At 48.3% G+C, this 22,635-nt stretch overlaps 6 protein-coding genes across 6 annotated transcripts; 3 read left to right on the forward strand and 3 right to left on the reverse strand.

Annotated features, from left to right (window-relative positions):
• Positions 1-1,657: 1,657 nt before the first annotated feature.
• Positions 1,658-7,143, forward strand: GGS22DRAFT_167278 (AAA-domain-containing protein). The gene is made up of 3 exons (XM_047961964.1): positions 1,658-4,694; positions 4,756-5,031; positions 5,084-7,143. Exons 1-3 carry the CDS (start codon positions 1,734-1,736, stop codon positions 6,803-6,805), a joined length of 4,959 nt encoding a protein of 1,652 aa, XP_047817372.1. The 5' UTR covers positions 1,658-1,733; the 3' UTR covers positions 6,806-7,143.
• A 77-nt stretch (positions 7,144-7,220) lies between these two features.
• Positions 7,221-9,128, reverse strand: GGS22DRAFT_167279 (alpha/beta-hydrolase). Its single transcript, XM_047961965.1, has one exon. It carries the CDS (start codon positions 9,043-9,045, stop codon positions 7,399-7,401), a length of 1,647 nt encoding a protein of 548 aa, XP_047817373.1. The 5' UTR covers positions 9,046-9,128; the 3' UTR covers positions 7,221-7,398.
• A 481-nt stretch (positions 9,129-9,609) lies between these two features.
• On the reverse strand, positions 9,610-12,258 carry GGS22DRAFT_32633 (Alpha/Beta hydrolase protein). The gene is made up of 9 exons (XM_047966817.1): positions 11,513-12,258; positions 11,378-11,462; positions 11,153-11,315; positions 11,058-11,094; positions 10,902-11,002; positions 10,669-10,840; positions 10,528-10,616; positions 10,021-10,465; positions 9,610-9,962 (listed from the first exon to the last, which is right to left on the reverse strand). Exons 1-9 carry the CDS (start codon positions 12,180-12,182, stop codon positions 9,898-9,900), a joined length of 1,827 nt encoding a protein of 608 aa, XP_047817374.1. The 5' UTR covers positions 12,183-12,258; the 3' UTR covers positions 9,610-9,897.
• A 567-nt stretch (positions 12,259-12,825) lies between these two features.
• On the reverse strand, positions 12,826-13,971 carry GGS22DRAFT_32636 (uncharacterized protein). Its single transcript, XM_047966818.1, has 3 exons — positions 13,518-13,971; positions 13,189-13,467; positions 12,826-13,132 (listed from the first exon to the last, which is right to left on the reverse strand). Exons 1-3 carry the CDS (start codon positions 13,662-13,664, stop codon positions 13,070-13,072), a joined length of 489 nt encoding a protein of 162 aa, XP_047817375.1. The 5' UTR covers positions 13,665-13,971; the 3' UTR covers positions 12,826-13,069.
• A 2,658-nt stretch (positions 13,972-16,629) lies between these two features.
• GGS22DRAFT_167292 (benomyl/methotrexate resistance protein) lies at positions 16,630-19,597 on the forward strand. Its single transcript, XM_047961966.1, has 5 exons — positions 16,630-17,326; positions 17,395-17,567; positions 17,647-18,688; positions 18,753-18,851; positions 18,907-19,597. The coding sequence occupies exons 1-5, from the start codon at positions 17,078-17,080 to the stop codon at positions 18,955-18,957; spliced, it is 1,614 nt and encodes a 537-aa protein (XP_047817376.1). The 5' UTR covers positions 16,630-17,077; the 3' UTR covers positions 18,958-19,597.
• Positions 19,598-19,632: 35 nt separating this feature from the next.
• Positions 19,633-22,447, forward strand: GGS22DRAFT_167293 (putative GMC oxidoreductase). Its single transcript, XM_047961967.1, has 3 exons — positions 19,633-20,346; positions 20,396-22,047; positions 22,115-22,447. The coding sequence occupies exons 1-3, from the start codon at positions 20,295-20,297 to the stop codon at positions 22,157-22,159; spliced, it is 1,749 nt and encodes a 582-aa protein (XP_047817377.1). The 5' UTR covers positions 19,633-20,294; the 3' UTR covers positions 22,160-22,447.
• The last annotated feature ends 188 nt before the right edge of the window (positions 22,448-22,635 follow it).

Here is a 22,635-nt window from a genome sequence, read left to right on the forward strand (position 1 = left end):
TACCTATCGTACCCACGCAACCACGTTCCCGACCCCTTTGAGCGGCTCATAGGGCTGACCTTGAGTTTTGAGCCGCATGGTAGCGCCGTCGATATGATGCAAATCTGGGGATGGGTCCTTGGAGATATTCAGGTCGAAGATGATGAAGTTGCATTTTGCATTTGATTCCATGTGCATCCTCCGCCGGGCGGGTAAGGGGCAAAAATTAGTCAATTACCTATTAAATGTGTAGGCGACCCAAGAAAAGGTCATAGAAGATGAGTTTTGGTATTGGAAGCTAAAGATATCCGGGATCTTGAAGACGTCGAGATTTAAATGTTGAAAATTGGGAGTGAAGATGAATGGATTGTCGGAGTCGTCGGGGTAGAGTTGTTTTGGTAATTTTTTGGTATGACACGCAAAATAAATCTTGGCGGGTACGATTTGAATGAATTTGATTGGTTATTGGCCTATTTCATTGTGGGACATTTGTGTTTTGCAGTGGTCCGTGCCCCTTACCCGCCTGTGCAGAAAGCAGAAAGCGCAGAAACGCGCGACAAGTGACTACCTAAACCCTTACTAAATCCCCCCGAAGCTCTTTCACCCTTCAGCTTGCGCCTTTCACACTTTTCACGCAACTCAGAACTCGTCCCGACGCTTCCTTCATTTGCCCTTTTCATTATTATCATTCTACATCTCGACCAGGCAACGCTACCCTCATTGAATTTATCCTTTATCATTCAATGTTATCAATGTTTGACGTTAGCCTGCGCCTCTTCTCTATTATTTGATACGACATATCCCATATTTTTGCATATGCCTCCCAAAGACCTCCCTTGTCCGGATCTTCCCATATAGCCATTGAATTCAATCGAGAACCCTGCATCATCTTAATAACAGTATCTTAACTATCCAACTCATTTGACAGTCTCGCCTTTGACTTCGAGTTCCTCAACATCCCGTCCTTGTCGCGTCGTTTTTATCGTGTCTACTCGCGGATACTATCTCGACAATCGTCTGGGGGATCCCTAATACGCCCACCTGTCGATTTCCTACCTAGCCAACTAGACAACCGTGACATCATCGAAGACAAACCCGGAAAAGAATCTGTTGACGAACCATCCAATCGAATTGCTAAATGCCGTAGTCCGAATATTTAGAAGCACATTACCGTGTGAATGGGAGTGATCTCGATCTCATTGTGATTACTTCCATTGTAGCACTCCCGACTTGACTTCGAGCGAGTCTGAACGGCAAGCGCGATCGTTCTGCCGTGCAGAATATCGACAATAACTCAGCCTATAGTCTTGTCTCTCCTGAGACAACTTCTGGGTATGCTTTTCCATCGTGAAGTGATCGTTAACGTGTAGGAGATGGTAGATCGTATACTGATTATTTGGACTTGTAGCTCTGGGATATTCGTCTCCCTTCGTACCTTCCGGCCGTTCGCCGAAAGCTTAAGCTTTCTTGCCCCTTTTATATTCGAAGGTTCGTTCCCTCCTCTAACGCTGTAGCGTGCCCGGAGACCCTATCATTTGTCAAATTGTGGACAGCTGCGTCATATTAGTCGGCCTTACCTTTGGTGCCTGTCCATTCTATTATCCCATGCTTTGATTAACTTTTCAATCTTTCCTGTCTTCCACAGTCTTTTCTTTCACTAGCAACTTGCAAGATATGATGCAATCCTAGATCCTCCCTGCTAACACTACCAACTTTGAAGTCTTTGATACTTTGCCTGAAGGCCCCCCTTCAATATGGCTGGTAAACGAAAGAGAGATCTTCTGGATTTCGATCCCAACAAATCCGATTCTGATGATGAGAACTTTGAGCCCGACATCGATCGCCCACGCTCACAGAAGAAAACGCGTGCGCATAGAGCGAATAAACCCATTTCTCGTAAAAAGGGTAGATATCGGGGTTCCGATATTGAGGACGATGAAGAACTTGATGATAGTGATCAAGAGAATTCATTTGCGGAAGATGATGAGGACGAGCCTGAACCTCCTATAAACGAAACCACCGGCCGTCGTATTAGAAAGGCGGCTACCAAACACCAAAGTTACAAGGAAAGCTCAGAAGATGAAGATGAAGAATTAATTCGCGACTCGAACGAGGAGAAGGATGACCTTATTAAAGAACCTCCTAAGAAGTCACCCCGCCAGAGGAAGCTGATAACCCTTCGGGTTCCCCAGTCTGCACGAAAGACGCGTGCCGCCTCTAATGCGAACCCTCCTCCGATCGGGATTAGAAGGAGTACCCGGGCTCGTACGGTTGACGAAGATGATGCTGACTTAGTCGAGCTATCGAATTCTGGAAGACATGCAAGACCAGCTCGTGGATCCAAGAGCAGGAGCCCCGAAACTTTCAGTCGGATTAGTCGGCCAACTCGAAGTGGCAAAGGCATTAAGCAGACAATACCCACCGTAGTAGAGGCTGATACCCAAGAAGAAAACCCGCCTCCCGAGGCCGAGATTGTCGAAGATCCCATCGTCCAAGATGCTACAGTGCCTGAGGAAAATGTACCCGGGCACCCGGAGGCTGATGCTGACGCGGATGCCGACGCGGATGCGGATGCGGATGAAGACGCTGCCCACGACCACGAGGAGCCCATTGAAACGGTAGAAGCTAACGACCGCATGGATGTGGACGAGGAGGATGAAGATGATGTTGCTCCCGTTTCGCGCAAAACACGTGGTACGAGAGCTAACCAATTGACGGCCGCTACCGAGAATGTTGCCATTGAGGATGAAAGTCCAGTGAAGCGAACGCGCCGACTAACCCGTAAGTCTCGGCTGGGAAAGTCGCTCAAAGAGCCTAGCAGTGACTTTGAGCCCGGTAATGATTCTGAAGACGAGAACATGTCCGGCTCCGAGACTCACAAGAATGATCTGGGTGGCGGCGATGACGAGAACTCGAGTCCTAGTGCCCGCGGTCGGAGATCGTCGAGAGGGAAGGGGAGAAGATCTGCAAGAAGGTCTCAACGACGTAACGAGTCTGGAGACGAAGATGAAGTTGACGGGGATGAAGTGGCGGAAGAACTTGCAGATCTGACCCAGGATTCTCGTACACGTAGGACGCGTCGTCGCTCACCTGAAATACTCTTCGATAGTAGAGAAGCAACGAGGCGCCGTAGAGGCCAGCCGGTGAACTACGCGATAGCGCCGCTCAATAGCATCCCGTTCGAACAAGAAGAAGACAACGACGATGCAGCTGCAACAACAAATCGTCGTCGTGGACGCGGTAATGGGGGAGGCGGCTGGGACCATAACCTCCATACAGTTGCTGGCGCCTTAGGCGGCGTTGGTCTTAATGGCGCACTGCTCGGCGGACCTTGGGGAACCGGCGCAGCGGGTGGTGCCGATTCCGACAGCAGCGACGATGAAATGAACTTCCGCTCGGATGTAGGAGGAATGGCAGGCATGACGCCAACTTCCGCGGCTCCTAACCTAGGGCCATCACATGGAAATAGGGAGAGTGGTGGTCTCATGGCAGCGCCTACACTAAATGTTGGCAAGATTAAGAATTCGAAAGCCCTGGCCGATGCTGACCCACTGGGTGTTGATATGAACGTCGACTTCACCCAAGTTGGTGGCTTACAAGGTCATATCGAGCAACTCAAAGAGATGGTACAATTACCTCTCCTTTACCCAGAACTTTTCTCCAAATTCCATGTTACCCCGCCGAGAGGTGTGTTATTCCATGGCCCTCCGGGAACAGGAAAGACGTTACTTGCTCGGGCTCTTGCAAATAGCGTTGGTATCGGTGGTAAGAAAATTACGTTTTATATGCGTAAGGGTGCCGATGCGCTGAGCAAATGGGTCGGTGAAGCCGAGAAGCAATTGCGGCTTCTCTTTGAGGAAGCTAGGAAGACGCAACCTAGTATTATCTTCTTTGATGAGATTGATGGACTTGCACCAGTCCGCTCCAGCAAGCAAGAGCAGATCCATGCGTCGATAGTGTCTACCCTGCTCGCTCTGATGGATGGAATGGACGGTCGCGGTCAAGTAATCGTAATTGGCGCTACCAATAGGCCAGACAGTGTGGACCCTGCTCTGCGTCGCCCAGGACGGTTCGATCGAGAATTCTATTTTCCTTTGCCTGATGTTGACGGCCGCAAGTCAATCATCGATATCCATACCAAAGATTGGGGTCTTTCTGACCAATTCAAGCTGTCTCTGGCCAGAGATACGAAGGGTTACGGTGGTGCCGACCTACGTGCTATGTGCACTGAGGCGGCCATCAACGCGATTCAGAGATCGTACCCTCAGATCTATTCGTCGAAGGAGAAACTTATTGTTGACCCAAGCAAGATAGACGTGCACATGACCGACTTTATGCTGTCGAAGAACAAAATTGTGCCCTCTTCAGAAAGGTCTGCAACTTCCGGGGCAGCTCCGTTCCCCAAGCCCGTCGAACCGCTCCTGCGAGACCAGTTCAAGACTATCACCGACTCTTTAGATAGTGTATTGCCTCGTAAGAAGAAGGTGACGGCGCTGGATGAGGCTATGTTTGAACCTTACGATGACGAGGACTTTGGGTTCAGCCGGGAGGCCTTGCAACGGGAGTTCCACCAATTTCGTGTCTATCGTCCGCGACTTTTGATTTGCGGTTCTCAGGGAATGGGTCAAGTTTATATTGGCGCTGCCATCCTTCACTATCTCGAAGGTGTTCATATACAGAACTTCGACCTACCAAACATACTCGGTCAAAATATGGTACGTCTTGTCAAAATACTTTAAGCGACACTATCTTGGATGATGGCTAACTTGTCAATAGTCCCCTGAACAAGTGCTTTTCGGACTTTTCGCTGAAGCTAGACGACAGAAGCCGAGCGTCATCTTCATTCCGAACGTTGATATATGGTATGAAGCGTTAGCTGGATCTACGGCCTTGACTGCGTTCATGTCCATGCTTAGGACGATATCACCTACCGATTCCATCATGGTCGTGGGAATTGCGGAAACCGAATTGAAGCATATTAGTCCCGATTTGAAGCACGATCTCTTTGGGTTGTCGAACTCGAACTTCGTAGAGATTGCCCGTCCACATGAGGTAAGGCTGATATACATTATTATACTAGTGGACTATATCTAACAACAAATAGGCAAACCGCCAGGAATACTTCAGCAGGATATTGGAGCATATCCAAAGATACCCTAAGGACTTCCCTGATCCTGCTAACAGAAAGAAGAGAGTCCTAGAAGTGCTTCCCGTGGCCCCGCCGCCACCGTCCAAGCAGCTCACACTTGAAGAGATCAACGCTGAGAATCTACAATATCGACGAAACCTCAATTTGTTGAAAGTTCATCTGCTGCCTATTATGGATCAGATCAAGCGCAAGTACCGCTTGTTCCGTAATCCAGTCATACCGCAGTCAAAGTACCAATACCTCTTTGATGAGGCAGATCCTAACTATGTTAGACCTGATGTATCTAACGCACCGCCACGCCCTTATGAGCTTGGTAAGGACCCTGAAGGGACTCCAGGACTTATCGACACTGCGACAAACAAGTTCTTGTACAATCTTGATATCGTCACAATTGAGACAAGACTTGCTAATACGTTCTACATTACCCCGGAGGCATTTTTGAAGGATGTAAGATCTTTCGTAGCTGATTCCGAAACCCTTGGCGACCATGCTACCTACATCAAGGCAAATGAGATGTATGTCAACGTTGAGGTAGACGTAACAAACACCGCCGAGAATCTTCGTGCTAGATATGATTTTGAAGGGGATTGGAAGAGAGAGTTGTTCCGACAGAGGGAGTACAAACGAATTCAGAAGTCCCTCAGGAAACAGGCACAATCCAATTCGGGCCATTCCCAGCCTAATACCACTAACGGTGCAGATCCTCCACTCAGCGGTCATCCGCCGAAGTTACAGCGATTGCATACAACAGCCGGGTTCGAAGTCATAAAAGAATCTGTCACTAATGGTGAGGGCTTACCACCTCCGCCTGCCGCGAATGGGACATCTGTGCCATCTCGAGCGGTAGGTGAAGATGTTCATATGACTGGGGCTAATAGCCCGGTTGCCGGTGGCCAAAATTTCGTCATGCAGCCATTGTCACAGCAGTCTCGCATGGAAGCACCTCGATCTCTCTATACCTCGAGAACATCCACAGGAGGAAATATGGAAGCACCATCCTTTCAAACCCCTATGCGGATGGGTGCGGGAGGAACAAGTCGGATGTCGCAGGTCTCGGCTGTGCAATCCCTCCCGGCCGGGGTATCGCCTTCAGCGTTCGTAAACGATGCGTCAACTACCAAGACGTCGGACCCTTCCACTCGATCCTCCAACTTCAGTACACAGGCAACCAACGGCAACAACCACGACCAGTCTAGCATTCCTGATACTCAATCGGTCTCCAGCCAACTCACATTCGGTGATGCGTGGGCTCACTCGCAAGCTCAGGCCATGGCGCAAGGAATTATGCACCAACCCGGATCATTCCAGGGGCCTCGTGTTCAAGCATCTCCAGCAGGCAATAGATCATATGCCCCTAGCTCGGTAAACCTGCTAAATGATCCGACTCCAGAAGATCCGTCTCAATCTATATCGCAGCGTCAATCAGGTACCTCTGCCTCGCAACAGGTGGAGGTAGATGAGGGATCGGCCCGGTTTTTCCTCGAGCGAGTTACCGAGCGCACGTCGGACTGTACAATTGAACAGCTTCAACAGATCTATCGTGAGATGATGGTCGAGCTTTGGAACACCCGAGGAGAGAATAATCGTGCGAGAGTGCTCACTTCGATCACCCGCATTTTCAACGACGCAATTAATGACATCGAATCGATCCAGGGAATATACCATTCAAGCCAATGAGTTCCTAGAATGAACTGCATTGGAATTGCGGGAAATGAGGGCGGCTCATAGTTATCGCTAGGGAGCTAATGTAATTATAAATAAATAGCTAGGGGCGTGAGAGCCCAATGGTTTCGCGATGGCTTTAGGACACAGGGAACATTTGCAGGAAGGCAGGCTAGCTTAACAGTCACGGTCACGGCCTCAATGCAGGAAACGTTTATAACTTGCTGGCTTGGGAAGGTTTGGCTCGCGCCCCCTTTCTTCATAAGTGTGCATCTTCGGTAGGATTTTTACCTTACCTAGGCAGGAATTGGCTCTGGTCATAAACAAAATATGAGAGCTTTTGCTGTGGGTGATAGTGCAATATCGATTGCTGGCATATGTGAGCTTGTAGTGTGCCATTTCCCCAAATTTGAACCAGAAACATTAAGAGTAAGTAATACGAATTATTCACTATATATAAACTCTATAAATGCCATCTTAAATATATACAAATCCGAAGTTTCCAAATCGGCTCATCTCATAGTATGCCATGCCCACATACATCTTCAATCATAGGTCCATACACATGTACCAATCTTTCCTCATACCCACACACCCTTATCAACCCCCTACGAATCAAGCACCGTCCCCGGCTCCGGCAACGTCAAGTTCAAGAAATACTCGTTAATCGCCGCAGTCGTAGCTCCACCCCTCAAATAACTCGTGTGACCAGCGCCATCGCGCACAAGCAGCACGGACTTCTCATCGCCCAACTCGGCGTGCAAGCCCAGACCCCAGGCATAGCTCGTCGATGGGTCAAAAGTAGACTGAGCCTGTAGGATCGTGGTTTCGCCTTTATACACGATTTTCTTCGGCGGGTTAGATAGAGGGGCCGGCCAGCCGATACACGAGGTCTGGATCTTGTAGCTCTGGCAAGCGCCGCGGGTCAGGGGGCTGAAGTTCGCGCCGAGGGTTCCCTTTGCGACGACGTCGGCGAGGGAGGTGGAGGCGTGGTCCCAGTCTTGACAGGCGATTGCGGTGCCGGCTAGGAGAGTGGAGTCGGCGTAGGCGTCGCCGACGGCGAGGGCGTTGTTCTGCGAGATGAGGGTGGCGTTGCCGGCGTCGGCTTGGGAGAGGGCGACGGCGAGGGCGGGCCAGTTCGAGGTGGAGATTAGGGAGCCTTGGATTGTGAAGCGGAGGTCTTCGTCTGTTACGTCGGACCGGCAGGATGTGTTGTCGCAGCCGGGCGCGGGGATCGGGGCCGCGATGGCTTTGTCGAGGACGCTTTGGTACTTGGCTTGTACGTCGGAGCCGGAGAGCGTGCATTCTTCTGAGGTGGAGTTGGTGCACCATTCGAAGAATTTCTTGAGTGTGGCTTCGTATGTGGCGCTCTCGATGAGAAGGTTCGAGGACTCGCTCTGGGAATGCTGCAGATTCCCGTCGAGCACGATGGTCCGGATGTTGTCCGGGAATAGCTCGGCGTATTGACTGAAGAGCTGGGTTCCGTATGATAAGCCTAACAGGTTGATCTTCTCGTCGCCTAAAGCCTTGCGGACTGCTTCGTGGTCTTTCACGGCGGAGATGGTGTCGACGAAGTCGATGAGACGTCCCGATTTGGCGTAGCAGCTCTCGCCTAGAGCCTTGTTGTACGCGACTAGTTCATCGTACTCGGCTTGTGTCTTGGGGAAGAAGGACACGCGTTTGTTGAAGGCGGCGGTGTCGCACTGGACTGGTGTGCTGAGGCCGACACCTCGCGGGTCCAAACCGATTATATCGAAATGAGCGAGGATCTGCGGGTCCAGGATATCCGGGCTCCGCGCCAGCCCACCAACGAGGCTCGACGCCTGCCCGCCTGGGCCGCCCGGGTTCACGAACAGGTTTCCGATGCGTGCGCTCTCGTCGCTAGCCGCGAGGCGCACTAGACCTAGCTCTATTGTCTCGTTACACGGGTTCGACCAGTCTAGGGGCACGGTGTACGTCGCGCAAGTGAGACTTGAGGGGAATTGGTCTGAGCAAGGACCCCAAGTGATGCTGCTGGAGGTGTTGTGAGCTAAGGCTCCTCTCCTGAACGATCCTATTCTTGAGCCGGGCAAGGGAACTGCCACGCTTAGAGTCGCGAGCGCGAGGACTGCTGAGACGAGGACTTGAGTGCGACCCATTTTGTTGTTTATCCTGCGTAATACCGATCCGATTGTGTTGTCGTGGAAGGTGGTATTGTGATGAGAACTCGAAATGAAGAGAGCAGGATCCTCGGGATATATATATGCTCGACCCATATGATTCCAGTAACGATAGCTATTACCCACCAAGTAACTATGTCGCGAAGCAAGGCTTAGGACGTAGGACTAAAATGCTTAGCCAGCAAGCAAAAGACAAGAATAGATAGACGATGCGTGCACGCTGACTGAGCTAACCAGCTGCAGTGTTCCTGCATTGTCGATCCTTCCTCTTCAGGACAGGCGGGTGTTGTACCCGACAGCGTCGATTGGGCGATCGCAATCGATAGCATGGCTGACGGGGATTCGGAGCTAAATCTGTGGTCGAACCCAGGTAGCTGAAGAGCTGGTAATTTCCATAAACCCTGTTGACTAGCTACTGTGCCGCAGCCCTTAAGTAACACAGCCGCGATCTGCCGGGGACAAGCGGGTAGGCGCCTGCCAAGCTGTTTTGTTGTTTGTCTTCGCTTACACTGAGTGAAGTCCTACATATCACACGATTCTATCAAGTCCGTCGTCGAACCTCTCTAGTGTCTCTGGTGCTGAGGGACAAGCCATCTTGGTTTTCTTGATGGTTGATTATTAGCGAATGTTTGCCTGAAGAAGTGGGTACACGTAGGTCTCGTCGATTCCTTCCGTCCACTTTGGCGGTGCAAATGGTGATCGGACAAGATGTTTTGCCCGAAGTCCTCTATATTTTGAATGCTATGACGCTACTAAGCGATGTTTAGCCAGAGACCAAGGATAGCCCTAGAGACTTCATTGACTTATCCGGACCGAGCCGAAACCTAACCTTAACTTCTAGAACAACTATATTTTAGACTCAAACTCTACTAACTACAGGCAGCGCGCAACTTCTCATCACTATCTCAACTCGATACACCTCTACGAGTCCATACGCTTGCATCAACATCAAGGCCATGGATTGTGGTTCTCAAGAGTGCCGTTCCTCAAGGACGCCCAGTATTTTTTCAAGCCTACATATAACAGTTAGTTCTTGTTAGGTACCTGTATCGAGGGTATCGGGGGGCTTACTGTGGTCCGCAATCCCAAAGATATCACCTTGGATGTGATACTCATCCTGATTGATCACCTCGAGATCGCTTTCATCCGTCATGCCTTCTTCCGTGGCGTCTTCCGTGGCATCTTCTGTTGCTACTTCCATGGCTTGATTGGTTCTAAGCTCCGAGTTACCTAAAGCAATTCGAACCGGAGAAATGTTCACCATCGAGTCTATGTGGTAATAGCTCTTCAGCCAAAAGGTTACACACGGCGCCCTTGCTACCAAATCGTTCCCGTTGACGAACCTCCACGATTTCCGAAACCCCTTAAGGCTGCCTGCATAGGTGGCGTACGTTTTGTCGCCCACTCGCGGACTTCCGAATGTTATGAGATCGCGAATTGTTGTGTGCATAAAATGCATATCTGCTAGCATGCCAGCCCAGCAGTTCGTCGCGTATGCTCCACCAAGAGAATGGCCCTGACGAATGAGTAAGAAACACGGACTATGAGGCACTTTTCGTGTATATCCCGGGAACTTACAGTCACCCACGCTTGGACTCTCAGCCCAAATGGAAAGGTTTTGGCTAAGACCTTCCTCTCAAGTTTCCAGAGCTGGTTTCTCATCATTTCTGTGAACCGTCAGATTTCCGAATAAGCAAGTACTTAGGCGATGGTACTTACGGAATGGTAAAGCCAGTCGGATTGATTTGTCCGATGACAGATCACATGGGAAGTCTTTGAATACACCATCGAAGAATCCGATATGGCACATGCCCTTCAGCGGACTTGACCCGACAGCGTCCTTCATATTAAATTTGATATCCGTGATCCATTCTTTTAACCTTCCAGTCCCCTATAGTTTGGTCAATTCAGCACATCGAGTACATGCGTAGGCATAGACCGATAATAGGTACCTTGAATGCCACAACAATAAACGGCTTCTTAGCTTCACTGTGCCCATAAAATGCGCCACAGTAGGGACCGTTGCGGAGAAGTGATCCGTCGGAAGAGAAGTCTAAAATATTAATTAGCCACTAATAACTGTCACCTATTATATTCCAACCACTTACTGCAGATGGGTAGGTAGTCGAGCCCCATTCTTGATGCCTAAAAACTACATCAGAGTCTGCCAAAACATTGCTTTTCCTTTCAGCCAATAACTTACCACCTCCTGTATCTTCTGTGTAGCTCTGTCTCCCTTCACCTGAGCTTTCATCATTGCGTCCAAGGTAGCCTTGCTAATCGGCCGGGAATGCCGGACAGCTTCTTTAATCTCAGCTGCATGTGGCTGCAGCTCTGAATGTATACGCTCCTCATTTTCGATGTCCCTGGCACGAATCGTCTACGTTAACACTTCCGAGTAGAAGCAAAGTGGAAAATAGGTACAGACCTCATGTAAACACACTGATCCATGATACACAGAAGCTGGGCCACTTTGACAGTAGCATCTGGCGAAACACCCTGGTTTGTAGCATCTAGCACTGTTAAATCCCGCAATCAAGCTGCTGAAAAGAAGGGTTGTTACCATCGTATTTTTCCTCAGCGAGAGTGTTAATAGCTGTTCGCAAATCTCCCGTCTTCTGCATCTCCGCAACCATCGCAAGCTGCTCCGAATTATCGATATCCGTACTGCCGCCACCACCGAATCCCCGCACTTCGGAATATTCGTCCTCGTCAGAAGACTTCTTTTCTCCGAGAACGCTGATTAGAGCAAGCTGTTGCTTCCATGACTCATCAACAGTGCTTGCTGGTGTCAGTCCCTGGAAAGGGCGTACGAATAGCTGAAACTCCGTGCTGGCGCTGTTGGGGTCATTAACTGGTTTGGCGTCTGCAGCCATGATGTGAACGGGAGCGCCATCCTCGTCATAGCAATGTGGGATTTTCAGGGAATAAGCGAAGCGAAAAGATTCGGGTGGAGGAAACTGAACATGTCGCATCATGAGCCGCCGATCTCTCACATTGAAGCCCAGATACGCATGGTTAAACTTTGACTGCAGTGCAAAGTGACCTTGGCCTCCATTGGGGATAGGAACTATGTTGAAAGTGCGAGTAACACCAAAAGAATTGTCTGGGTTCTCGAGACTTCTGTCGTTGAGCCGGTCCAATCTTACACCAGGCTCGGATCCGTTGAAGCAGGTCAGCGCTTGGATGAGGGGACCTGAGACCTCAACAGAGACATTCCTTGGGGTAGCCATCTTGATTACGCTTGGGGAAGAGTGATATGAAACAGAGGCTTGCCTCCGACCTCATCGCCTTATATAATTTCGAGCTGGTCGGGACTTCGGATCCGCTAAACCGCTGAGGTATGTGTGACTGAGTGACAACCGCAATAGGCGACACAACAAGTACCCAATGGCTGCTCATACACTGCTAACACTGACCTTATTGGTCAATTGATAGCAGAAATGTTCGGTCAAAGGCGATCTGGATATTGTTGCAGATGCACAATCTAATAGTGCCTTGTGTCCCAAGAGCTGAAAACATCGCCCAGATGGGGACAAATTGAGTCAATCCGTCTTACGGCGTGTTGACCCGCAGCGAGAATGTCGAGTCACTCGCGGTCCCATTATAAAGGAGGCCTCAGTATCGTCGAAGTTTGATCCCTCGCAAGATAGAACGAAAGTCGCCGGACAAGCTTCTAGGTAGGTATCTCAGGGGACTAGTCCGTCTACTAGAATGGGATGACTCAAACCTCCTTTTATACAACTACATCTAGAATTACAACAGGATCTTGTTGATATCACTCTAGGCACATTAAGACATTTACGACGTTCACGTGTCAATGGTCTCATTCCTACATTATTGTCCTACTCTTGGCTACATGGTCTGATCACTGAGCCGTTAATGTGTAACAAGACAGGGATTTATCACGATTTGGATATAGCAAAGGAAGATAACATCTCAAGATTATGGTGTACGTAAAGTACCATCGCGTACCCCTTCTAACACATTCACATGTTCATACCCCTAATGGGCCGAGCCCCTGATAAGTCAAATCTCAAACCAGCCACGACTAATCATCCAGAAGATCTTTTATGTCGCCTATATACACAGGCCGTATCTAGGTCGAGAAATCTAGCCGCTACTTAAATGTAACCTTGAAGATCGCAGTACAGTCATCGGCTTGGCCTATCTGGCTTGAAACCTAGTCGATTATTAGCAAAACCCCCCAAGTAAACGGCAACGAGAATGTATCTTCACCGTCAGAGTTCCGCCATTGAACGGCTTGGAGTCATCCTTCTCCTTTCGGTAGTAGAGCCAGTTATAATCGCCCTGACCGATATTCGCATCCCGATCCAGGATGGCCGAAGTGCTGAAGTTGTCCTTCGCGCTCAGGTAAGGGTTCGATCCGAGGATTCGAAGGTACACGGACGACCCTGAACTGCTCGTGATGGTGTACCCGGACATCCCAGCCGAGCCGGTGAACGGGCTGTGCGAGCTTATAACGTGTCCGCCGCCCCCTGAACTGTAGGGTCCGATCTTTCGGGCGTGGTTAGTGTGAAGGGTCAAGTGATGGGATGATAGCTTACAGTGGATGGGGGTTCCGAGAAGTCGCCCCAATCGGCGAAACAGCCCCTCGCTTCGAGTTCAAACTCGGTTTCGTTTTCGACTTTGAATGTGATTTGGTTCTTGCTCAAGACCTCAGCGTCTCCCTCGGCAAACCCGTCGTCAGACATGCTGGGCAGTTATGAATTTGTGAATTGGGAGATAGGGAAAGTAGAATGTTGTTTTTAGAGATGGTGCTTTACTGAGAAAGTAAGTAGCTTCTCTTGACTGAGGTCAGGAAGGGTCTTTATAGATGACTGGAAGAGCCAAGTGAAGTACTCAGTTCACATGCTCGTGTGAATGCACGATGCTTCCTTGGAAAGCCACTCGTTACTTCCCCTGAATAGGCAATGTGGCATAGTCGGCGGCTAGCACAGCTGATACATGACTGATCGCCCCGATTCTAAAGATGAATTCGGGTTAAGTATGATCTTGATGAGAGCTGAAAGTATGACAGCCGTAGGGCTTTTACCCCATCTCTGTTATTTCTATGGGTATAGATAGGTACCGCTAGGTATTATTCATTGTTAGCTCGTGAACTGCGATACATGTCGCTCACCCCGTAGGCGTCATATCTCCACCAGAAACACAGCTGCCAACGAGGACCGTTCCTGTTAGCTCGCTGCCGTCGCAACTAACGAGTGATATGTTCGCATGCATATACGCATGTCGACAATAAAAGCTGCAGCTGCCTCTAGAGCAAACTTCTATGGTGCTTTGTAGATCTCCAGATCCGAGAGCGGCTATTATGTCATCAACGGTCCGTCTAAAGGCACGGTGTCTTTGTCTAAAGTCACGGTGATCCACATAGGGCTATACCTAAGCCGGATTAGTCCCGTGGATACCTTGTTGACTGTACAAAGTCTATACAGATCTAAGTATCTTTCGACCAGAGCTTGCCTATCGCCAACCTTGCTGCCGCCTTTTTTAACCTTTCATTCGAAAAGTCCAAAATAACCTTTCTTAGATTATCTTAGCGCGCAAAATATTTAGCTTTTCTGGCAGCTTAACGATAGGGCTATCAAGGACTGTATCAATCGTATTAAAATTCGTACTAAAATAAACGTTATACTCGATAAATAAGGGTAAATCTTTCTGTAACAACAGGTCGAAACGGTACTTGAATTTGTATGAGCTTTGTACTATGAAAGAAGTATCCACAGGACTAACCCAGGTCAGGTATAGTTGGTATGGGTCACCGTGACTTTAGCCAAAGACACCGTGCCTTTAGACGAACCGGTCATCAATGGTTGAGTAGAGCTGAGTTACCGGCTGTGCCTGAGCTCCAACCGGGAATTTTATTCGATCAATAATAGCACTCCACTTCTACGAAAGGAGAAGCTACGTGCTCCAATTGGTTGAGTAAATGGCTGAGTCATGCATGCAGATAAATACAAAATGGGGAAGATATCTGCAAAAGTGATGGCTGAAAGGGCGATACATGTGAAGAATTGGCTGAGACAGTAGCTCAACAATTTGATCGCCGACGAACCCGTCTGCCCGTGTTGCTGAGACATTGCCGATGAGGAGAGTGATGCATAGAAATAGACCCACCTCGTGGGCTGAAAAAGGGGCTTGGATGGATCCAATTTTCTTCTCGATTTACTTTTTCTAAAAGGTGGAGTTTTCCGGTTCCATATGGCCTCAGAATTCCTCGGAAGTCCTCGAAAGTCGATTGGCGACAGTGAGAGGTCGCAACATTGTTGTCCGAATGATTGAGATCTCCTAGCATCCCATAGTTGTGATTACGTTCCGTTCACTGCCCTATCTCGGAATATCTATAGAGAATGTCCGTCCGAAGCTCTCCCACTTAATGAAGATTTAATAACATTCTCGCGCTTGATATACCTAGGTGACTAATGAATAACTTTTAAAGGTGAGGCAACTTACCTACCATAGCGGGAAATAGTATAGTCGAACAACAGTTGGAACTTGAAAATAGTCATTATAAATGGTAAATTAATGATTAAATATCTGAAAATAATCGTTCAATGGGCTTAATAATCATTTAAGTGACTTAATAATTATTAGAAAAATATAATAATAATTGAAAAAATATAATAATGGTTGAAAAAATGTAACAATGGCTGGAAAAGTCTAACAATGGTTGGAAAAATTAAACAATGGCTGGAAATCTAACAATCGTTTGAAAACTAGTACTTTTAGGTCAGGTGATATAGCGCCAGCAAGGTTGACGATAATATCGTACGCCACCCACTACTTTCTAACTTCGAAATTTTCAACATCACCTTCTCGTCACCTTCCTTATTGCCTTCCCTCTCACCTACTACACCTACAACAGCAACAACACTTTACTAAAAAAAAAAAACTTAGAACTTTTTTTTCGTTTCTTCTTCTTACATCTTTTTTTATTTACGATTTTCTCCACTTCCCTCCCACACACACACACATACATCAACACCACTTGAAGATTTTTACTACTAATACGTTACACTAGGATTGCTACTAGATCTGTAGATCTGTAAACCTGCAAACGCGTAGCCCTAGATCTGTAAACCTGTAATCGCGTAGCCCTGGATCTGTAGATCTGTAATCGCGTAGACCTGTAGACCTGTAGACCTGTAGACCTGTAGACCTGTAGACCTGTAAACGCGTAGCCCTAGATCTGTAAACCTATAAACATGCAAAGTAATAAATCAGTAAAATAGTAAAGTAGTAGAATAGTAGAGTAGTAGATAGTAAATAGTAGATAGTAGATAGTAGATAGTAAATAGTAGTAGATAGTAAATAAAAAATAAACAAAAATGAATATTTAAAGTTTCCAATGAATGTTTAAAGTTTCAAATGAATGTTTAAGGTTTCCAGCCATTGTTAAACCTCCCAATGATTGTTATTTAGGGAGTCATTTGTCAACGAAGGTATGCTTGTGATACAGTCCAGGGATTTTCGAAAAAAAGAATCATTGTCAGGCGTTGGTGGGTCCCGGTACGGTAGGTAGGTACCTACCCAAGATCATGACTTCGAATCGTGACTTGATTACCGCGATATATCAGTAAGGACAAGACATAGGTACCATAAAGCTTGCTCTCATGGCTACCTTCAACTCATGCAAGCACTTTATTCTTTGTCTGACCATAGTCTTGATATCGAAGGTTCATTCGATGCCTAGCTTGGCATCTTTATATGTGAGAATACTATTGGGAGATATGTACGAGATGCACGGGGTTTAAACCTCTAGCTCCGCACAAATTCCGGGTACCTTACCCCTAAATCAATGCCCAAACCTCTATCGCCGGATACCTCCGCCCATCGTGCAGAATCATTTAAAGCGAGATAGCTTCATATAGTGATCGTGTAGAATTGAAGCCAATCAGATTTGAGCTAGGCAGGGCTGTAATCAACTCATCTAGCTGTTAAACAGGCCTGGAAGATATCGTATCGTCATGGGTAGAAAATAAATAGCCCGTAGGACTAAGATTAATGATTAAAAATTCAGAGACGATTAGAAAACGAGCATATTCCTAGGCGTTTCCTGAGTGTCGCTCTCTAGAGAAACAGCCCGTACTTCGTATCGTGTTATACCATGGCCACTCAAATCCGTGATACTGAATTTGGCCATCTCATCCGTTTTGTATCTAGGCGCAAAATTTTCAGATACCCCGACGAAGAGGATGCTTCACTATGGAAACAGTTCCTCCAAAGGGACATGAGTTCAACGACCACATCGCCAGGAGAGCAACTAAACCCACCTGAAGGCCTTTGCCCCAATACTCTCGTTGATGATGGCCGAGATACGTACTTAGTACAGTGGTACGGGTCTGACGACCCAGAGGTACGCACCCCTAGCATCTCCTTACCTCGACAGCTTAGCAGGTACCTAACTAACTGAGGCCGTTATAGAATCCGCAAAATTGGTCAGGCAGATGGAAGCTACTAGTCGCGTTCTTAATGTGTATCCTCAACTTCTCCTTCTACATTGCGAGCTCGATATATGTCCCCGGTATACCAAGTATTATGGAGGACCTAGGTACCAGTGAGATTGTAGCAACGCTAGGGCTCTCCCTTTTCACCATGTAAGAGAACCCAACAATCCCGCACTATTTCTAGCATAGAGATAAGAACACTACTGACCTGTCGCCTCGTTTACGTTAGTGGGTATGGGCTAGGCCCTATGCTCTGGTCTCCCATGTCGGAGATCCCCCAACTGGGACGCAGCCCCCTTTATTTCTGGACGTTCCTCGCCTTTATCCTGCTTCAACTCCCAACCGGATTCGCTGTCAACATGCCCATGTTCCTCGTCTTCAGGGTTGTCACTGGCTTCGTTGGCAGCCCCCCATTGGCGACCGGAGGTGCTACGATCATTGATATGTATGACCCTGCTCGTGCTGGGTACGGCATATGTATCTTGTCATCATTTGGGGTCCTTGGTCCTGTCTTTGGCCCGATAATTGGTGGATTCGCGGCCCCAGCAGAGGGGTGGAGGTGGACAATTTGGATATTCACATGGCTATGCGCGCTTGTGGTCATCCTGCTGTTTTTCTTACTCCCCGAGACCAGCGCCGCGAATATCCTGTACAGGAGAGCGAAGAGGTTGCGGGAACTAACCGGAGACATCAGGTTCAAGAGCCAGTCTGAGATCGACGCTGCGAATCACACCGCGAAGGATTATTTGCTTGTCCTCGGTAGAGCATTCACGCTAACTTTCTCGGAGCCTATCGTCTTCTTCATGGACCTGTACTCGGCCCTTCTATATGGCGTACTGTTCCTGTGGTTCGAATCGTTCCCTCTAGTCTTTGGTGAAATTTATGGATTTGGTGCTGGAGCACAGGGGCTAGCATTTCTCGGTATTTTCGTCGGTGCTCTTGTCACTGTACCTTTCTTCCTGGTCTGGATTCGATACGGAATAATCCCGCGGTTCGCTAAGCCATCATTTAAGCCGGAAATGGTCCTCCCACCGACATTTGTAGGGGCTGTCACCCTGCCCATCTGTCTCTTTTGGTATGGTTGGACAGCGCGGGAGAGCATTCATTGGATCGTCCCTATCATCGGCTCCAGTCTCTTTACTGTGTGTGTAGTCACGTTATTCAACACAGTATTCAACTACCTGGGGATCTCGTATCCCACTTATGCAGCATCGATATTTGCAGGAAATGCGCTTTTTCGTGCCTCGTTCGGCGCGGCATTCCCCTTATTCGTGAGTTCCCACAAAGACGTTACCCCTGTCGATTAGTAGTTCATTTATCAACTTACATCATCAGGCCCGAGAACTATTTCGCCACCTTGGTATCGGTCCTGGTAATTCGCTCCTCGGGGGGATTGCAATATGCTTTATCCCTATTCCTTTCGTTTTTTATCGGGTAAGTTTTCATGAACGTCGTATCGTGTGTGACCTAGTGACTAACCGTCCATTAGTATGGTGTAAAGATTCGTCACATGAGCAAGAATGCCCGGCACGATATTTAAAGAGGGATACACATACCTTATGCCTGATGCAAGCCTTGTAAAGTTATTTTGGAGATTGTTTGGAGACACTTAAGGTAGGATATCTGTGATGATAGAGCTTCGTAGGTAGAATATGCTTCTTAGTAATTTTTGACTGCATCGGTCTTAGTCTCATCAATTGTTAAAGAAGGAGGAATTGTAGGAACCATGATGGCCGTGTTGAAATGTCAATAATTGATGTTGTTTGAAGGTTGTTATTATGTGAAGTCGTAACGAATTTGGTATGCCTTAGGTTCGCAGGAGGTTACACAATAGCCCAAAGTTTACCCGTAATAGCCAATCAAACCCCTAAAGATGTAGGGGATTTTAGTGATAAGGAGCGCTATTCTTACAGCCCCGGAGGTAATTTATAGCGTTGTTGGTTGAACCGCCGATTGGTTTGTGAGGCTATTCACAACTTCGCACTGACCAGTCTCCTACCTACTAGGTAGGTATATTTTATAGTGAAGTTGTGCCCATAAACTGACCCAAATTCAACAGATGTATGTGCTACAAAACAGCTTCAAAACCTCCAAGTACTAGGTAAGCTTATGGCATTCCGGATTTTCGCCGAGTCAGGGTTACTAATAGGTAATAACAGGAAAGCCGCACTTAGTTCGGTATTCACATCGACGGGGTAAACTCGCTCGGGTTTCCATCTGTCTTCTAATTCCGTTATATCACAGGACTAGGACTTCGATGAACGAATATCTCGGAGTGCGATATAGCGACAAGGCTTTCGGAGATGTTTTCGGTCTTACCGGAATCATCCTCATATTCGCTCTCTCCAATTCCTCATTCGGCGTGGTTCGCAAACATCTAGACTCTATTAATCATCTTAGATAGGAGATCATATTGGAGAAGCGTTTGTGTCCTTCCCTATTTTGATAGGACAACAAGGATTTGCACAAATGGAAAGCCAGTAGCATACGGGATCTGAGTAACACAACGCATGCTGGCGTGTTCAATCGCTCTCAACTGGACGCCATTATGTAGACGCTTACTCATTACCACATACACGCTATGCATGAGCTTTATACTAGTGCGAATGCCTTCACGAAGTATAGGGGAGGGTAAAAGTCCCGCATCATGGTTGGGATATAAAGACGTCGAGATGGCGAACATCATGAAGGTGTTTGTCCATCAGCATTCGCATCAGCAACTCGCATCAGTATCAACAATCAAAACATCTCAGTTAACTTACCAAAGACCTCCCTATTGTATACCAGGACCCCCAAACATACCTAGGCAAACTTCAAACGTAAACCGACTCTCTTACAATTCCGACTTTCAGAACACCATCTGCACATACCTACATCATGAGCAATCAAGTTGACTCAGTTGAACCGTTCGACTTTATCATCGTTGGAGGTAAGTTATTGAGTTCTTATGCGGAACCGTTATCTGACACGAGTTTTAGGAGGCACTGCCGGTTGCGCCGTCGCCGGCCGTCTAGCCGAGTCACCCAAGGTCCGTGTCCTGGTTATCGAGGCCGGCATTGGTAATCCGGGAGACATCGACGCCATCACGACGCCCGCTCGAGCATTCGAGCTGCGTGACAGTAAGTATGACTGGGCCTACAAGACCACCATGATCGACCGCCCTGAGTATACACGTGTTGAGAAACCGAATACTCGAGGTAAGACCCTGGGTGGTTCCAGTTGTCTCAACTATTACACATGGATCCCGGGTTCTGCCGGAACCTTCGACGACTGGGCGCCGTATGGCGGCGATGAGTGGAAGTGGGACAACATCCGGAAGTACTTGTACAAGCCGGCCACCTACCATGACGACAAAGGTCTCTTCAGCGAAGAGCTGAAGTACATCGGCACCAACGGTCCTGTCCCCGTATCTCATTCTGATCTCATACCTGAGATTCAACCCTTTCGAGATGCCCTGACAAAAGCCTGGGTAAGCAAAGGAGGGAAGCTGACTGACGATGTCCACAACGGCACCATGCGCGGCCTGTGGAAATGCACCAACAGCATTTACAATGGCAAGCGTTCTTCAAGTTGGATGTATCTCGAGGGCAAGCCGAACGTTACCGTGCTCTCAGGTACTAATTCCAAGCGCTTGCTCATCGACCCCACCACGAAGAAGTGCACCGGTGTAGAAGCCATTCTACCAACAGGTGAGACGCACATCTTCAAGTCAAAGTACGAGACAATCGTTTCGTCTGGTGTCTTCGAAAGCCCTAAGTTACTTCTGCTGAGCGGAATCGGGCCTAAAGCCGCTCTCGCTAAGTTCAACATCGAGACTCTCGTCGACTCAGCCCACGTAGGTCAAAACCTACTAGACCACCCCATCCTCCCACACGTCTTCCGCCTCGAAGACGGAACCGGCTTAGATCATCACCTTCTAAGAGCTGGCCTTGAGCACGACGCGGCCATCAGCGCCTACCGATGGAAGAACCAAGGGCCCTACACCTCGGGTCTTCTCGAACTAGTCGGCCTTCCACGTATCGATGAGCGTCTAAGCAAGTATCCGGAATACCTCGCCGCCAAAGCCGCAAACGGTGGTCTCGACCCATTCGGACCAGCCGGGCAGCCGCACTTCGAAATCGACTTCGTGCCGATGTTTAGCGACGCCTTCCAATGGCACATCCCGACTCCGCCGACGGGAGACTACCTAACCGTGATCGTAGACCTGCTGCGCCCACAGAGCAAATCCGGCACCGTGGAGCTGAACAGCACAGACCCGCTCGAGCAGCCGAAGATCAACATCAACTTCTTCAAAGACGACCTCGACATCCTCGCCATGCGCGAGGGAATTCGTTGGGTCGACGACGTGCTGATGACTGGTGACGGCATGCGCGATATGATCCATGAAGACTACCCTTGGCCTATGCCCCGGACTTCTGATGCGGCGATGGACAAACTGATCCTCGAGCGCTCGCAGACGGGGTTTCACCCTTGCGGCACGACGCGCATGGCGAAGAGTGTTGAGGAGGGTGTTGTTGATGGGAAGCTTAAGGTCTTCGGTGTTGATAAGTTGCGTGTCATTGATGCGTCTGTCATCCCGGTGATTCCCGATTGCAGGATTCAGAACGCGGTTTATGCGGTTGCTGAGAAGGTGTGTACATGCTTTGCACTGTGTTTTGGTTTCGTTATGTGAAATGGCAGGCTGACTTATTTGACAGGGCGCCGATATGATTAAGGCTGAATACCCAGAGTTATTTGCGTAAGCTTTGACAGGATTTCACATGTTAGCAATGAGGTATGGCTCGCGGGTATATTGAATGACGTTTCTGGCCTCGTTGTTATCCGAAGGATGGTTGGTGAAGGTGATGAGATGGGGCTAAAGGTTTGGGAGATTTCGGGAGGGTTATGAGTCTAGCCAGCCACTTCGATTTACGGAATATTTCAAATTAATTCCTTTAACCACATTCACTCTATGCCTAATCGAATACTAAGAACAAGTTGGAACTGTTTAATGACATTTGGAAACTCCATTAGTCCGGGATATACTTGCCAATTTAGGTTCCATCATCCCATCTCATCAGCTCCTTCACCAGAATTTCTCTCCAAGTCTACTGACATCTAGAAGCTAATTACCTCATCAGGATGTTCAAATTTTAGAACCTCAAAGGTGGGACTACATAGCCGTTGATACCCTTCACGTGAACGAGTAAAGAGCCAATCATGAGTTTGATGATTCTTC

Source organism: Annulohypoxylon maeteangense, assembly GCF_022496945.1.
Source record: "Annulohypoxylon maeteangense strain CBS 123835 unplaced genomic scaffold GGS22scaffold_12, whole genome shotgun sequence".
NCBI classification, from domain to species: Eukaryota; Fungi; Ascomycota; class Sordariomycetes; order Xylariales; family Hypoxylaceae; genus Annulohypoxylon; species Annulohypoxylon maeteangense.

Bases quoted from the DNA above. Each gene is read 5' to 3' on its own strand.
- GGS22DRAFT_167293 (XM_047961967.1), top strand. From the start codon at position 20,295: ATGAGCAATCAAGTTGACTCAGTTGAACCGTTCGACTTTATCATCGTT. The intron at 20,347-20,395 runs GTAAGTTATTGA...CACGAGTTTTAG, and splicing joins CGACTTTATCATCGTTGGAG to GAGGCACTGCCGGTTGCGCC. The intron at 22,048-22,114 runs GTGTGTACATGC...CTTATTTGACAG, and splicing joins TTTATGCGGTTGCTGAGAAG to GGCGCCGATATGATTAAGGC.
- GGS22DRAFT_167292 (XM_047961966.1), top strand. From the start codon at position 17,078: ATGGCCACTCAAATCCGTGATACTGAATTTGGCCATCTCATCCGTTTT. The intron at 18,689-18,752 runs GTGAGTTCCCAC...TTACATCATCAG, and splicing joins GCGCGGCATTCCCCTTATTC to GCCCGAGAACTATTTCGCCA. The intron at 18,852-18,906 runs GTAAGTTTTCAT...ACCGTCCATTAG, and splicing joins TTCCTTTCGTTTTTTATCGG to TATGGTGTAAAGATTCGTCA.
- GGS22DRAFT_167279 (XM_047961965.1), bottom strand. From the start codon at position 9,045: ATGGGTCGAGCATATATATATCCCGAGGATCCTGCTCTCTTCATTTCG.
- GGS22DRAFT_32633 (XM_047966817.1), bottom strand. From the start codon at position 12,182: ATGGCTACCCCAAGGAATGTCTCTGTTGAGGTCTCAGGTCCCCTCATC. The intron at 11,095-11,152 runs GTAAGTTATTGG...TGTAGTTTTTAG, and splicing joins CACAGAAGATACAGGAGGTG to GCATCAAGAATGGGGCTCGA. The intron at 11,003-11,057 runs GTAAGTGGTTGG...TTAATATTTTAG, and splicing joins CGACTACCTACCCATCTGCA to ACTTCTCTTCCGACGGATCA.
- GGS22DRAFT_32636 (XM_047966818.1), bottom strand. From the start codon at position 13,664: ATGTCTGACGACGGGTTTGCCGAGGGAGACGCTGAGGTCTTGAGCAAG. The intron at 13,468-13,517 runs GTAAGCTATCAT...CACGCCCGAAAG, and splicing joins TCTCGGAACCCCCATCCACT to ATCGGACCCTACAGTTCAGG. The intron at 13,133-13,188 runs GTGAAGATACAT...ATAATCGACTAG, and splicing joins TCAATGGCGGAACTCTGACG to GTTTCAAGCCAGATAGGCCA.
- GGS22DRAFT_167278 (XM_047961964.1), top strand. From the start codon at position 1,734: ATGGCTGGTAAACGAAAGAGAGATCTTCTGGATTTCGATCCCAACAAA. The intron at 4,695-4,755 runs GTACGTCTTGTC...ACTTGTCAATAG, and splicing joins ACATACTCGGTCAAAATATG to TCCCCTGAACAAGTGCTTTT. The intron at 5,032-5,083 runs GTAAGGCTGATA...AACAACAAATAG, and splicing joins AGATTGCCCGTCCACATGAG to GCAAACCGCCAGGAATACTT.